At 42.5% G+C, this 13869-nt stretch overlaps 1 protein-coding gene across 1 annotated transcript in view; it reads right to left on the bottom strand.

The window, feature by feature from the left end:
- The window catches only part of LOC104540510 (tetratricopeptide repeat protein 7A-like), a 94388-nt gene extending 81869 nt beyond the window's left edge, over nt 1–12519 (bottom strand). Inside the window, 2 exon segments of the mRNA XM_010184339.1 lie at nt 11861–11944; nt 12377–12519. Coding sequence (XP_010182641.1) covers nt 11861–11944; nt 12377–12388 — 96 coding nt within the window. The 5' untranslated portion in view covers nt 12389–12519.
- Nucleotides 12520–13869: the final 1350 nt, after the last annotated feature.

Raw genomic sequence — 13869 nt, 5'->3', positions numbered from 1 at the left:
GGTGGTCTGAGCAGCATGTGTTAGAAAGAATGACTACAAAATTCTTGCTGTCTTTCTGGTGTTAAGTTACCATTAATGAATGATGTTTATTAAGATTAGCAGTTACATAGCCCTTTAGATTCAACGTGCTCTACAAACATTGCTTTTTACAGCACATATTCATGGCTGCCACATTTCAGAATGTTTAAAGGGGAATGAGGAAAGCTCTGGTCTGAGATGAAGGTCTAGTCAGCTGATGAGGAGGTGGACTGAAGTTGCCATGCCACAGTCTCCTAGCCCACTCCACCTGGACCACAGTTTCTTTTACCTCTCCAACCCCACCCGGACCACAGTTTCTTTTACCTTTCCAACCCTCCTCACCTCTGATCTCTCCAAATTCTCTCATCCTAGAGCTCAAGGGGAAGTTTTCTTCTATCAGAATTTCTCCTTACATTCCCCCCTTCCTCCCAAACTCTTCCACACAGGCCTCTCTCACTCAGTGTTCCCTCTCAGAAGCACATTAAATAGTCATGGCCTTACCATATTAGAGAGCAGCAAAAGAAACTTGCAGAGTCAAACTAACAGCTACTCCTATCAGGTCCTGGTCATCTCCTCCTGACCCTGACCCCCAGAGCTCTGATCAGCACAGGTGGCTGGGTCTGGTGTCTGCTTCAATTACCCATGGCCCTACACCACAGCTTTGCACTCCCAATGGCCATCAGCCCTTCCCCTCTCTCACAAACCACAAAAGAGGATTGCGCCTGCCACCTCCTTTCTCCACAGGACTGAAGGTTCACTTCTTGCTATGGGATTCAAAAGTTTGGATAGGAACTTGCTTGGAAGGGAGCCTGGGAAAAGGGAAAAACAGATGTACAGCAGCTCTGCCCACGCTAAGGCAAAGATGGCATTTGTAACCAAATACAGAGGTCCACAGCAGGGGAGAGCAAACCTTCTTGCTTGAAAAACCTTGGTACCTGCTGCATGGTCTGAAGAGGAGCAACAGTGTTCCTCATACGTTCTTCAGGCTGCTCCCACCTACCTAGTCAGGTATCACCAATAACAGTAATGAAATACTTGCTGTTTTATAATTCCAAATGCACAGTTTGCCTAAAGCCAGAAGGAAGCTTGTCCAGAGCAAAGATGAGAATCCATAAACTTCTTCCTAGAGCTTAAACTATTACCTCACCCCTCACAGAAACAAAGACTTGGGTAATTCAACTCTGACGTACAGGAAGAAACACACTGCTATGCTCTGCTGTCTGTGAGGTGACTAGCATCCAGCAGAACAAACTTCCCTGACACCTACTTGTTCAGAACAAGTAGCATCCCAGTTTTTAATGGCATCTTATTCCTCTCTCACAGAATGCTACCTGCACTGCAGGCAGTTGGCATTCCCAGTACCACTGCTGGATATGTTGGAAGTGTGAGCATAACCCCATAAGGGCCCTAGCTTGGCACATCATCTTCCTGCCCTCTTGCCTAGATTCCAGCCCCACAGATGTCTCCACACAAGAGAAACCCAAAGAATAGAGCAGGACAATGTGTACCTTGCCAGTCAGTGTATTTGCACAGCTGAATGCCCCCCACTCCTTGTCATCTCACCATGCAAAAGTGAGCAGAAAAGGCCAGATATCTAAGAGACCATACACTGCCCAGTGCCAACACTTTCAGAAACAGATACAAACTGAAGCTGGTGGTGGTTTCTCAGCTCCCCATCAGCAGTGAAACTGGAAGGAAAGCGGGAAGCTCCTGGGAAGTGGTGACAGCCACCCCACAGGCCAGCACAGCCAGCACTAGCACAGACCAGAACAGAGAGGTCTGTCCTAATTTGGGCTGCACCTGTAGGACTTTCCAGGGTCTACAAACACCAGAAGAAAAGTGATACAACCTGGCTCCCTGCCACTTAACTCTTGAACTCTGCTCCCTCCCTGCCTGCAGCCTGTCCATTGCGTAAGGTTGGTCCTTGGGACAAGCCAACCCCGCAACCTCTGCTAGCCTCAAACCACAGAGCATGGCTCATGGTAGTCCTAAGTCTGTTCAGGAAGCAACTGCAAAACAGTGCAAAGCAGAGAGTCCCACCCTGTGCCCACACCCAAACACCTCAGACAGGGAGTTACTTTATCACATGCACTTGCGAGCTTCTGAGCATTCATCTACAGAGCAAAAACCACAGTTTCCAGACTGCTTCCAGAACATATACAAAGTTATGTCACTTCAAAGAAGTTTATAAAATTTGCAATGAAACATATGGAGCCTAAGTCGTATAAGAAACAGAGTAGCATGAAGCCTTCCTCCCCAGCTTCATTTTAAAAATTCAAGAAATCTATATAATTTCACCTTGAAAACTTTACTCAGCAGAAATTATATATAGATTATGAAAATGTGAGCCAAGGAATGACAGCAGAAAGAATATCCCACTCCCACAGTGACCTTACTTCAGGGAGACTGGCATGACATCATCAATGTGTTTTAAAGATATTAATTACAGGCATTAATAGGCCGGGAACAAATATCATCCACTCAGTATGGAATACAGATGTCATTGGCTTGTAAAAATATTTAATATGAAACAGTGTTTGTGTAAACTGAAATAATCTAATAATTAAAACGTACATATTCTCTCACTTAGCGTGGGTGGACCAGGCAGCCAAGTGCATTGTTTGTGAGATTCACTGCAACACAATGATAACTAGATTTATTGGTGAGGCATGTTTTGAGAAGAGCAGAGCTTGAACCCTGAGTGAGTGCTTGCTTCCTACTCAATTCTGAGCTTCAGAAGGGCTCACATCAAAATTCAAGCTAGAGTTGAAGTTCTTTCTGCTTAGCTTGCTAATCGCTAGATTATAATGACTGCACTGGAACCAGTTCCCAAGGATTTCAGAAAACTAGATATTTGCCTCTGTGTCTCATGTGGCCTCTCTTTGGGAAGAAGGCTTTTAAAACACCCCTAAACACACAGAAACATGTTAAAACAGACATGGTTCAAAGAAATGGCAAGCGTTCCAAGAGCTGCCTCATGGGAGTTTAAACTTTGTTTATGGGAGGTCTAATGCCCCAGTTTTGGGATCCTCATCAGGTTTAAGGAGATTAATGACCATCCTCCCTTTGTTATGACCAAAAAAACAAAGTTCAAATCAGGTTATGGAGTTAAAACACTGCTTTAATAGGAATATTGAGCCATCAAAAAAAAAAATAAATAAAAAGGAGGTGAACAGTGTAAGGGACTTAAGAACTTCAATTACCCAAGTTGGGCATCTCCATCCTTCACATCCCAACAACTTTGTCTTTTGCAATGGAGACCCGGAAGAACATGGCACTACTATTCCATTTTCAAATCCAGTATCTATAGGAAGCTGGTTTTCTCTGTCAATTTTTTCCTCATCTGATCTACTTGCACACAGTATTTTTCCTCTGCAGATCACAAACATGCTCCACAATAACTGATGAAAAGAAAGTTAGGAAATGCATTTTCTGGAAGTAGCAAGCAATACTGACAAACGGCTGCTTTCTATGCAGATTTCTGAAAGAGCTCTATGTACCACATCCAATTTGGGGCAGCGCATTTTTCAATCTGCAGCAAGAAATCACAAGGAAGTCATGGGGAAGGAGAAGAATGGAGAGGACACCTTCCCCTAAGTAATTAAAGCAGCGATGGTTTTTGGATCCTCTAAGGGAATAAAACATAAAGGAAAACTTCATCCAAAACAAAACAAAACTCCCATTCACAAATTATATACTGAAGCATGCAAACATACTCCTCAAAGATGCTTGTGCATAAGCAGTACAAAATAAAGAACAGTCTCTTACTTTTCCAGAAGTCTCAGTGGATCTTGCCATTGATTACGTAAACATATAAATGCTGCCCAAATGCTGGTTTTCTTAGCTCACTCCAACACACTTTTCATTCTTTTCTCTCCTCTTCTTTCCCACCATACCAAAGCAACAAATGAAGGACATCAGAGATTTATTTCATATTTAGAAGATAAAGAAGCCATAAATGTAAGTAAAAGGAAGAAGAATTTTCCAACAGTAAATCATGCCAGGCAGATTCGACACACCACAAACACTTGCTCTTCTGTTGCAAAGGTTCCAAAAACTTTTCTACTTTTTTTGCTTCTGTTGTAACACCTTTTAGTCAGAGGGAAAAATGTTGCTCAAAATGGTGGTTTTGGTAGACAGACTCATTCCCAATTCACCCGTCAGTTTAGCACACAGAGGAATCTCCACTACCGGTACTGCTTTATTTCTAGCATCATCCTGTCTGATTTTAAAAACTACACTATCTCAAAGGGTTTGTGGGGAAAGGGGGGAATCTTTTATCATTACATGAGAATTAGTATTCCCTGTACCCTGGGATTCACAGCCATCTAGCTATAAATGACCTTGAACAGGAAGATGACAGAGTAAGCCAGCAATTAAAAACTCTGGAATTAGCTGGTTTTGGTGTTAGCTTTCCACTACATTTCTACATTCCTGCAAATCCTTCAGCATGAGCATTATTCCCTGAAGACATTAACTTCTCTCAACACAGGGACCAATTCTCCCCTTTTTCTTCTACCCTGTGTTTAGAAGATTAGAGCACTGGAGTTAAGCAGCTTCAAATACTCACTTTTAACAGTATATCTTATTTTTTAAGATCAATAAGCATAAATTTGTCCTTGCTAATGTGATGAACACCCCACTTCACACTTTGTGTCAAGAAAAGAGCATTAAGCCTGAAGGCAATTATATAGCCCACCTAGGTATTCTGCTCTACAGTCAGGCTTCTTTGGAAATTTCCATTTTTTGTATTATCTATAGTACACAGGCACACCCCCTTCTAATCTTTCTTTTGCACCAAAGGAAACCAAACTATTGCATATCCCCTAGATAGCTGACCTTTGTAACAGGATCTTTAACCAATGAATGTTCAATATTTTAACTTCCATTCCCCAGCAATGCTATTTAAGGAGCCATCCGAGGCCTTTGCTGCTCCCAAGGTTCCTGCCTGCAATGCAAAGAGAAATGTACTTTTTTTTAATGGCAGTTGCCTAGCAACCAGCCTAAGCTTTTGCAAGGAAACCAACAGAAGGAACAGCCTAAATCATAAAATTCATCTGCTGTTGCTGCAGAATTATGTATCAAATATATTTTTAACTTTCCTTATAACCTTCTGGAAAGCTGTATGGTGGCAGTACATGCATGGCTGAGTCAAACCTGAAGCTCCTCGAAGCTGTTAGAGACATCTGCTTTTGCTGCACCATTTAAATAAGGGCAAGTATTCCTTTTATTGGGTGCAACACAGCTATGAGCAGCTCAGACATTAGCTTGTCATTATTTGGCTATGACCAGTACATATCAGCAGCTTGCAAAGGGATCCAAAAAAATCAGTGTTCATGTCTGCATAAGACTAGTTTCAAAACCCTAAGAATGCTGCCAGCACAAGCCCTGGGTAGGGTTGCAGTACCTCCCACTGCTGAGCAGCTAAAGAGAGCACAGTGACACTGCAAGACTGGCTCTGGGAAGAGCTGGAGCCTACACCCAGATGCCAAGAAGGATGTGATTATTTCCCTTTGTATAACACCAGGTATCTCCTGAAATGTTACGTTATTAATAAAACCATTCAAGTAGACAAGCATGACTCTTCCTCTTTACCTTAAAGTTGAACAAATATAAGGGATTAAGAGCAGAGGGGAGCATTTTCGGTAGTTAGAAGCAGCTCTATCTGCCTGGTTTTGCAAGGTGCCATGCTTGACGCTTAAATCCACCTACTGTCAGCCTATCTTACTGACACAGTAATGTCAACCATTCTCTCTATGGTGCCCTCAGTACAGGCTAGCAGGGGCTGGGGAGGATCCAGCAATGATGCAGTTGTTTCCAAGGTCATGCAATTGCTGTCCTAAAGGCAAGCACTGGGCTTGATAGGGTCAAGCACTTGAACCTCATAGGGTTCTGTCAACACTGGATGAGGGGGAGTGGACAGCTGTGTGCCAGGCACTCCAGGAACACATAACCACCACCAGAAATCCTAGCACAAGGCCTGCTGAGCATAGTCTCTGCTTCCAGGTAACTGCTTCCAGCTCCACTGGGCTTTCAAAGGCTCTTCATCACAGCCCCTTCAGTTGCTCCTGAGCTCGCTCTTTACACACTTTTTGCTGCACCTCATCCTCTAAAGAAGTATACAGGGTGAGGGATAAGAGCAGATTATCATCTCCTAGCAGATGCTCCAGACTTGCCTCAGCTGGCCTGAGACACTATCACTTCCCACCCCTCATCTCAAGAGACACATATCCTAAAGCTTTTAATACACTCACCAAACTGTATTGCGTGGTTTTTGGGGTTTGTTGAGGTTTTGTGGGTTTTGTTTTTGTTTTTAAGGCAGGAATACCAAATATGAGCATGAAAATGGTATGCACTGCATATACTACTGCTATTAATAAACATTCACTGGATGCAAGAGATCAGTGCAAGGTTGCTGTGAGTTGAATGTCTCAGTTAGGGTACCCAGCACTTTTAGACTAAGTAGACTCAATGTTCATAGAATAACTTCATAGCTATCCTTGAAAAATCCTCCCTCACTACCCTTAGGAAAATGGCACATTATTGTCACTACAGATTTTGTCTCCTTGTTTGGCAGACAGAACAGAGGCATCAATGTCACCTCACATTGTTCAAGGCACACCTTTTATCAGTTTGTCTTTCCCTTTAGCAGTATGACAGGCAAGTAAGACACTCATGACACAGATCTAGAAGACTTTCTGAAGTACTGTCAATTTAAGCTAGAGCCCAATCCCAACATGCACTTCAGAGTCTCTGCTCCCAGAGAGCTCCAGTGACATTCTGGGACACTGAGTTTGGGTCCCGTGTGAGGCTGTTAGGTAAGAGGACAGAAATTTGAATAAGGTAACATGTAACTGATCCAACTGGTCTGAGGCCAGGGAAATGCTTGCAAGTGCACAGGGACCCTATTTCACATCCCTTGCGCTTGTAATACATCATCTAGACACTATGACAATTTTGCCTCCAACTTCAGACACATCAGTAGAGCAACCGTAGTCTGCAGGGGTGCTATGTGCTGGTAGTCTCCATGACCTCCAGTAGAAATTGTTTAGCTGAAAAGCAGCAGCAGAGAACAAGTCTGCCCCAAACAACTGTCTCTCTCTCCACTACCATGAAGACTACAAAGCCTTCGCTACTCTATATATAAATAAGAGTTTGGTCCTTCCTTTCCCCATTCTGCTGAATACAGGTCACTACTTTTTCAAAATCTTCAGACAAGCAGATGCAACCTACTGCACTCATTTTACTCTGGCAACAGGACAGTGGCTCATCTCGTTGCCTGAGGACCCTGCCAGATGGCATCCAGTTATCATACCACTTGCCACTCAGACTCCAGCCTGTCTATGGCAGCAGAGCCAGGGAGCTGCTATGCCCACTCAGCCTCTGGCTGTCACATTTTCACATTGTGAAGGTTATTACCAGTAGAAGCAACTTAAAGCAGCTGTGAAGAGCTCAGCATTCAGTTTCCAGCACCAGTTCAGAAAATCAGGGGTGCTGCATTAGACTGACTTAAAACTTTCTCTTGCCTATCCAGAACAGCACTTGGTCATAAAGGACATCTCTCACTACTCTTTCTACAATAAGCATGTCTTTGCCTTCATCTTGGCTTTCCCAGCATTTAATCTAAAATTGCCTACACCAGTCTTTCGAATCTCATGAATTCTATTAATTTAAACAAACATGCTCATTTTTTTCAGAAAATACACATTTCAGTATACATGCAACCCCAAAAATGGGTTAAAGAACAACTAGACAACACCATCTTACTCATGCAAGTTGTTGAGAAGTGAAATCACCATCACTCCATTATTTCCACACCTTAAGTGGATAGAAGACAGACAGGAAGGTTATGCTTCTCTGAGCTTTTTCATTCACTGTGTTTATGAATCCCTAAGGCCTCCCTTGCTCAGTAAGAATTTACTGAAGTGATGTGGCGATTTTTGTTAAGACACGTGCTTTTTAAAATAATGCATAAATTCAAGCATACATACAGTAATGAGCCTAAGCGGCTGGCTCAACATTCAGACAGATCAATTGTGAAAAATGACAGTCACCATTTGGCAATTTTTTGGCTGACAGAGGAAGAAAATAGTTTGAATTTCAACTTGATTGACTTAACCTGAAGAAGACTAATATAAAAAAATAAAAGTAACACTAGTCAAATACAGTATGGAATAGAGGGCAAGATAGGATTTTACAGCACTTTTAAGAGCATCAGAGTTTTCAAATCCTGAAACTTGTTCTACCAAAAAAAAGACCAAAGTTTCCAGCACTTACAGGTTGATAAAACTGTTCCTGTCGTACCCAGAATTTATGAGGATGATTTGCTGTACTGCAGAACAAGTAACGCTGCAGGATGTGAGATTTCATTACAAAAAAATAAGATCAGGAATTGGCTGTGAGTGAGACAGGTGAGAACAGATCTTTTACCTATAAAAGCTCAAGTGTACTCTTCAGTCTAGACAGACAACACTGTTTTCTCACCAGTTCTTTCTGCTACATTGGAGCACTTGCTTTTAAATTAACTCTGTCCTGCTATCAAGCTGCAAAGCAGTATAAAAATGTATGCCACATCTCCCATTAGCAAGATGACGCATTGCAGAGTATACAACAGGAATCCTCAGGGAATACTTCGGGATTAGAAGTGAAATACTGCACAGATGGGATTGTTGGGTAAGGGAATTCCCTCTGCCCCATATAGGGCTGAGAACATTTAGAGCTCTTACATCAATAGGCAAGATCAGGCCATTTTACCTCGTAAATATTTAAAGTACAGGCAAAAAGACATGACAGACTTGAAAATCTGAAAAGCTAGGACAGTTAGAGATACAGATACTTCTGTTGCTCCTTTTTTCTCTTAAGTACCAAATATTTAGTATCTTCTAGGGAAGCTGAAGAGGTATGCAAATATACAAGGAGAAGAACAGAGTTACGCAAATTGTTAGAAGCCAAAGATCAGGTACTATTTCTCACCTCCATACTAACCTAAGATTGAATCACAGTTACTATCTGGACACACTCACTCTCTCACCTATCAGCAGTTAAAATCTAGATTTGCTCTCTGGCAGATTACTAGAGCTACCGCATTGTCTGCTGTTGAGAAACAAGTTACACAACCTATAAAGCCAATAATGCTCCCAGATGAGTCCTGTGAGTGTTTATGGGAAGATACTGCACCTTTCCATCATAGCCTATCTAGTCATTGTCCTCAGCACCAAGAGATCAGGTATCCAGAGGATTTGCAAAGGCACAGAGGGCAGCAACGTGCTAACTCAGCTGAATGCCAAGGGGAGCTGGCCCTGACTTGTAAACCCGCCATCTGACATAGACCAATGCAAGGTATTAGCACCATGGCACCAAGCTCATTGTTCAAGTATTCCACTGGTAGCTTTGGGTGTTTTTAAATATGGTTGAGTCCAGCCATCATTTTCATACTTGTAGTGAGATTCTGAAATGCTTTTACTGAACTCCTATAGGAACCTGGAAGCCTTTCTCTCATTTAACACCTCTCTTCGGCTTCCTGCTAATCTAACATGCTTTGTCAAAGTTTCAATGTCTCCTTTTCATTATAAATCATGAGATAACTGTGGAGTTCCAGAACAGAGCCAGAGTTTGCAAGGTCCCACCAAGTATACCCCTGGTGACTCACAGTGGGGTCACTGCTGACCAACATTTGCCTAGGGTATTCCACAGATGCCCAGTGACACTAGCACCAAACAACCTCCTCAGGCAATCTTTATCCAGTGTGCCACTAACCTTATTTTTTTGCCTCTTAATAGAGGACATGAACCTGTGCTGCTGCAACTGGAACCCATCACATCTTGTCACACACATCACAGATAAAATTAACCCCTTATTTTAAGAGCTTTTGTTTCTTTCTTGGACTTCTCTCTCTCTTTTAAGGTAAAAAATTCAATTCTTTCAGTCTCTCCACAGACCTGCTTACTACACCCTTAGCCATCCTTGACGCTCTTTATTACACCTTCTCTTGTTGTTCCACCATTCTCTTGAATTATACTACGTAACAGACAGCCTTCCAAGATAAGGTTTTGCTTATGCTCATAGAAGTGAAGGAATCCCAAACACAAATACAGGCTGGGCGGAAAATGGCTTGAGAGCAGTCCCAAGGAGAAGGACTTAGGGGTGTCAGTCGACAAAAAACTCAACGTGAGCTGGCAATGTGCACTTGCAGCCCGGAAGGCCAACCTCATCCTGGGCTGCATCACAAGAAGTATGGCCAGCAGGCCAAGGGAGGCGATTCTGCCCTTCTACTCTGCTCTTGTGAGACCCCACCTGTGTCCAGTTCTGGGGCCTCCAACACAAAAAGGACATGGAGCTGCTGGAGCGGGTCCAGAGGAGGGCCACAAAGCTGATCAGAGGGCTGGAGCACCACCCCCTCCATGAAGAATGGCTGAGAGAGCTGGGGCTATTCAGCCTGAAGAAGAGAAGGCTGCAAGATCTTATTGCGGGCTTCCAGTTCCCTAAAGGGGGCCTACAGGAAAGCTGAAGAGGGACTTTTTACCAGGGCAGGTAGCAATAGGACAAGGGGGAATGGTTTTAAACAGGAAGAGGGTAGATTTAGACTACTAGATATTAGGAAGAAATTCTTCACTGTGAGGGTGGTGAGACACTGGCACAGGTTGCCCAGGGAAGTTGTGGATGTCCCCTCCCTGGAAGTGTTCAAAGCCAGGTTGGACAGGGCTTTGAGCAACCTGGTCCAGTGGGAGGTGTCCCTGCCCGTGGCAGGGGGGTTGGACTGGATGAGCTTTAAGATCCCTTCAAACCCAAACCATTCTATGATTCTAAGGAATCCCTTCAGACATCTTCCAAGCTTTACTGCCACTTATACATCACAACATGACAACTTCTTTGCAAAAGCATGCCACTATATTAATCTCCAACTTCCACTCCTGAGTCACTGTTTCCAATGCAGCTTAAAGACATTAAAGGACCAGTAGTAAGTTATCATTTGGCAGATGACTGCTAGGTGGTGACCTCTGCCCAGTTTCCACATGGATTCCCCTACTCTCGGTCGGCATAAAATATCAGATCACGTTAAGCAGTATACTACTGCAGAGCATTAATCTGCTCACACCTCCTAAAAGTGTAGGTGGGGACCCACAGAATGAACAGGCTAAATTTTGTACCATCCTCACTTCCTGCAGGAAGTCTATTCTTTTAAGACTAATAAAGAAAAGCTCACGCTGCTTCTGCCTATCTTCTGCAACCAGACTTCAGTCATCTCAGTGGTTAACCAGTAACTTTAACAAATAGTATATGAACTAAAAAAAAAAAATCCCAACCTTATGCTTAAACACCTGCCCATGCAAGCATTCACACAATTTCTTATTCTACAATATCTTTTGCACCAAGCACTTAAAATATATTAATCCTCACAAGCTCTCTATGAAAAACCATTAACATTTCCTGGATCAGTTGGAGAAATCACAGCTTAAAGAAAGGTTAAGCCAACTGCCCAAAGGCAGAGTGAGTTCATGACAGTTTTAGGTATCAGTATCTTTCCTATACTAAGCACATTTATGTTGAGCCTGCACAGAACAGACAGCAGCATTACACTTTTCAGTACACAACTATGCACAAAATCCATTTTCTCCTTGGTAATAAGAAGAAAACGCTCCATGGAAAGGACAGTATTCAATACCAGATGCACATACCTGATCACAAAGTGTAATCAGAGTCTAAAAGGAGAGCACTTTTCTACATAGCTGTCTGATGGCACCTACTCCCAAAGAATACATGACTGCCCATTCGAACTAGTAAGCTAGATACATTCTGTTGGAGGAAAACGCACCCTTTCCAACTCCTTTGGTTTGAACCTTACCTTTCCACAAGCCACCATGGAGAGGGCAAGCTGGTACCAGAGGTGAAATTCATCAAATGCAAACTTCATGGCTCTCTCCAAGCACTAAGAAATAAATATTGGGAGAAATCTCAGAATTATTTTTTTTTTTTTTACTTTAAAAAAAAATAATTCATTTTAATATCTTCTGTCAAGACTGCTGCTGGGCTCAGTAATCAACTCAGTGGAAGCAATCTGTTGTGACCTAGGTGATTTTTTTTTTATGACATCATTACCCTCTTCTCAGTTAATGGGGCTTGCTAGCATACACCGTGACTTCAAATGATGGCCACTTTGTTCAAGTCCCTACAAATATATTACTTTAATGTCTCAAACAGTTCTGTGTACATTTCTGGCCTATGCTGCCATAGGTCTGTAGCTGTTTCTACTAATTGCCAACTAAAGTCCTTCATTTTCACCTTCCTCAAGTTACTGCAAAGAGGGGCTTTTGCTTGCACATGTCAAGTGGAAGATTCAGCAGAAGGCAGGAAGAGGTACCTCGGAAAGCATGACATACTGCCCTCTTCTGCCCAGTGTGATGGTGAGGAGGTCATAGACTGCAGAAGTATCCTGGAGGCTGACAGCTCGGTCATTCTGCTGGTCTGGGGCTCGGCTGATCACTGCGTCCCGGTTTGCCTGGGCACAGACACAAATAGAACATCAGACCACATAGAGAACCAATTCCTCCATAGGAAGTTTTGCCCATAATCCATTGCATTTTGTTTAAAATAATCTCAAGATTTTATTAAGGGTGGTGCTTCTTTATGTTTTCACAGAGTCACTTTTTATCCACATGAAGCAAACTCAAGAAGATAGTTGTATGTACAGAAAGGAACTGCTGGGAACACCTTGTTTGGATTTACTTCACAAAATTAGAGCATTAGGAGCCAGACCTACCAGATCCCATTTCCTCAATAATTATAAATCCAAGGCCATCCTTAAACCGCATTCCTTATTATTTCAGTTGCCTGCAACTGTGATAACAGGTTCCATAGTTGACATTTTATCTTCTGTGTCTGTCCTTGATTTCTTTCCAGTAGCTTTATTTCTAAATTTGAGCAGGTTGCCTTAGTAATCAGATTTGTCTGTCATCATTTTAATGCAATTAGAGGTCTGGGCAACACAGTAACAAATAATTAAAAAAAAAATCTTGTAAGTGTTTATTTCGCATAATCTATCAGTACATAGCTCAGCCTAGATCAAAAAGAAACATTACTTTCGACAGTTGAGCAATGTGCAAGGATATCCCAAAATACCATATGCCATAGACTCAGATTTACCTCAAAATCCCAGCCTCTCTGTTTTCTGAGCACAAAGAGAGATTTCAATTCCAGAGAAAACCAAAAATTCTCTCTGATTTCCAAACACAGAAGACTTCACCCAGATTGCCTAACCTCTGAGAGAGGCAGTGCTGGATGCCACTGAGTACCAGCACTGACTGATGGCACAGATATGCTGCCCTGGGCTCCTCAGCTCAAAGGGGTGCAACATCAGACATTCAGGTCTAGACATCTAAAAGATGAGAAAAATTAGAAGACTGCCAGTAGTTTCACCTGGGGCAAAAACAAACAAAATGTTCCCTCTCTGAAGCAGGGAGGTTATGAGATCTATTTTATAATACTTCCTACTACAATCTTACATCTATTTCTTTCTAATTGCAGGGAGATTTTTTTTTCCCTAAAAAGGTTAAACATGGGAATTAAGTGTAATAAAAATTTCCAGAATATGCAGCCCTTAAAGCCCACGCATATTTCATTATGATTAGGCTGCACCTGTTTCATCATGATATTATCTGTGTAATGCCCCAGTTCCAAGCGCTCTTCATCACAGCCTCCAGCCGAGACAGCAAACACAATTACTGACAACTAACACAATCACAACCGAGAGCTAAATGGCGACTGCAGTTAAAGGCAAACTGACAGGTCAGTCTCAGTCTAGTGTTTGCACAAATAAACTTACACCAACTCTTGTAGCCACAACAGTATTTCTTT

This window comes from Mesitornis unicolor, unplaced genomic scaffold, assembly GCF_000695765.1.
Source record: "Mesitornis unicolor isolate BGI_N332 unplaced genomic scaffold, ASM69576v1 scaffold22615, whole genome shotgun sequence".
Lineage (NCBI taxonomy): Eukaryota > Metazoa > Chordata > Aves > Mesitornithiformes > Mesitornithidae > Mesitornis > Mesitornis unicolor.
Note: the sequence above shows the minus strand (reverse complement) of the source record. Positions and strands in the feature narration are given on the sequence as shown.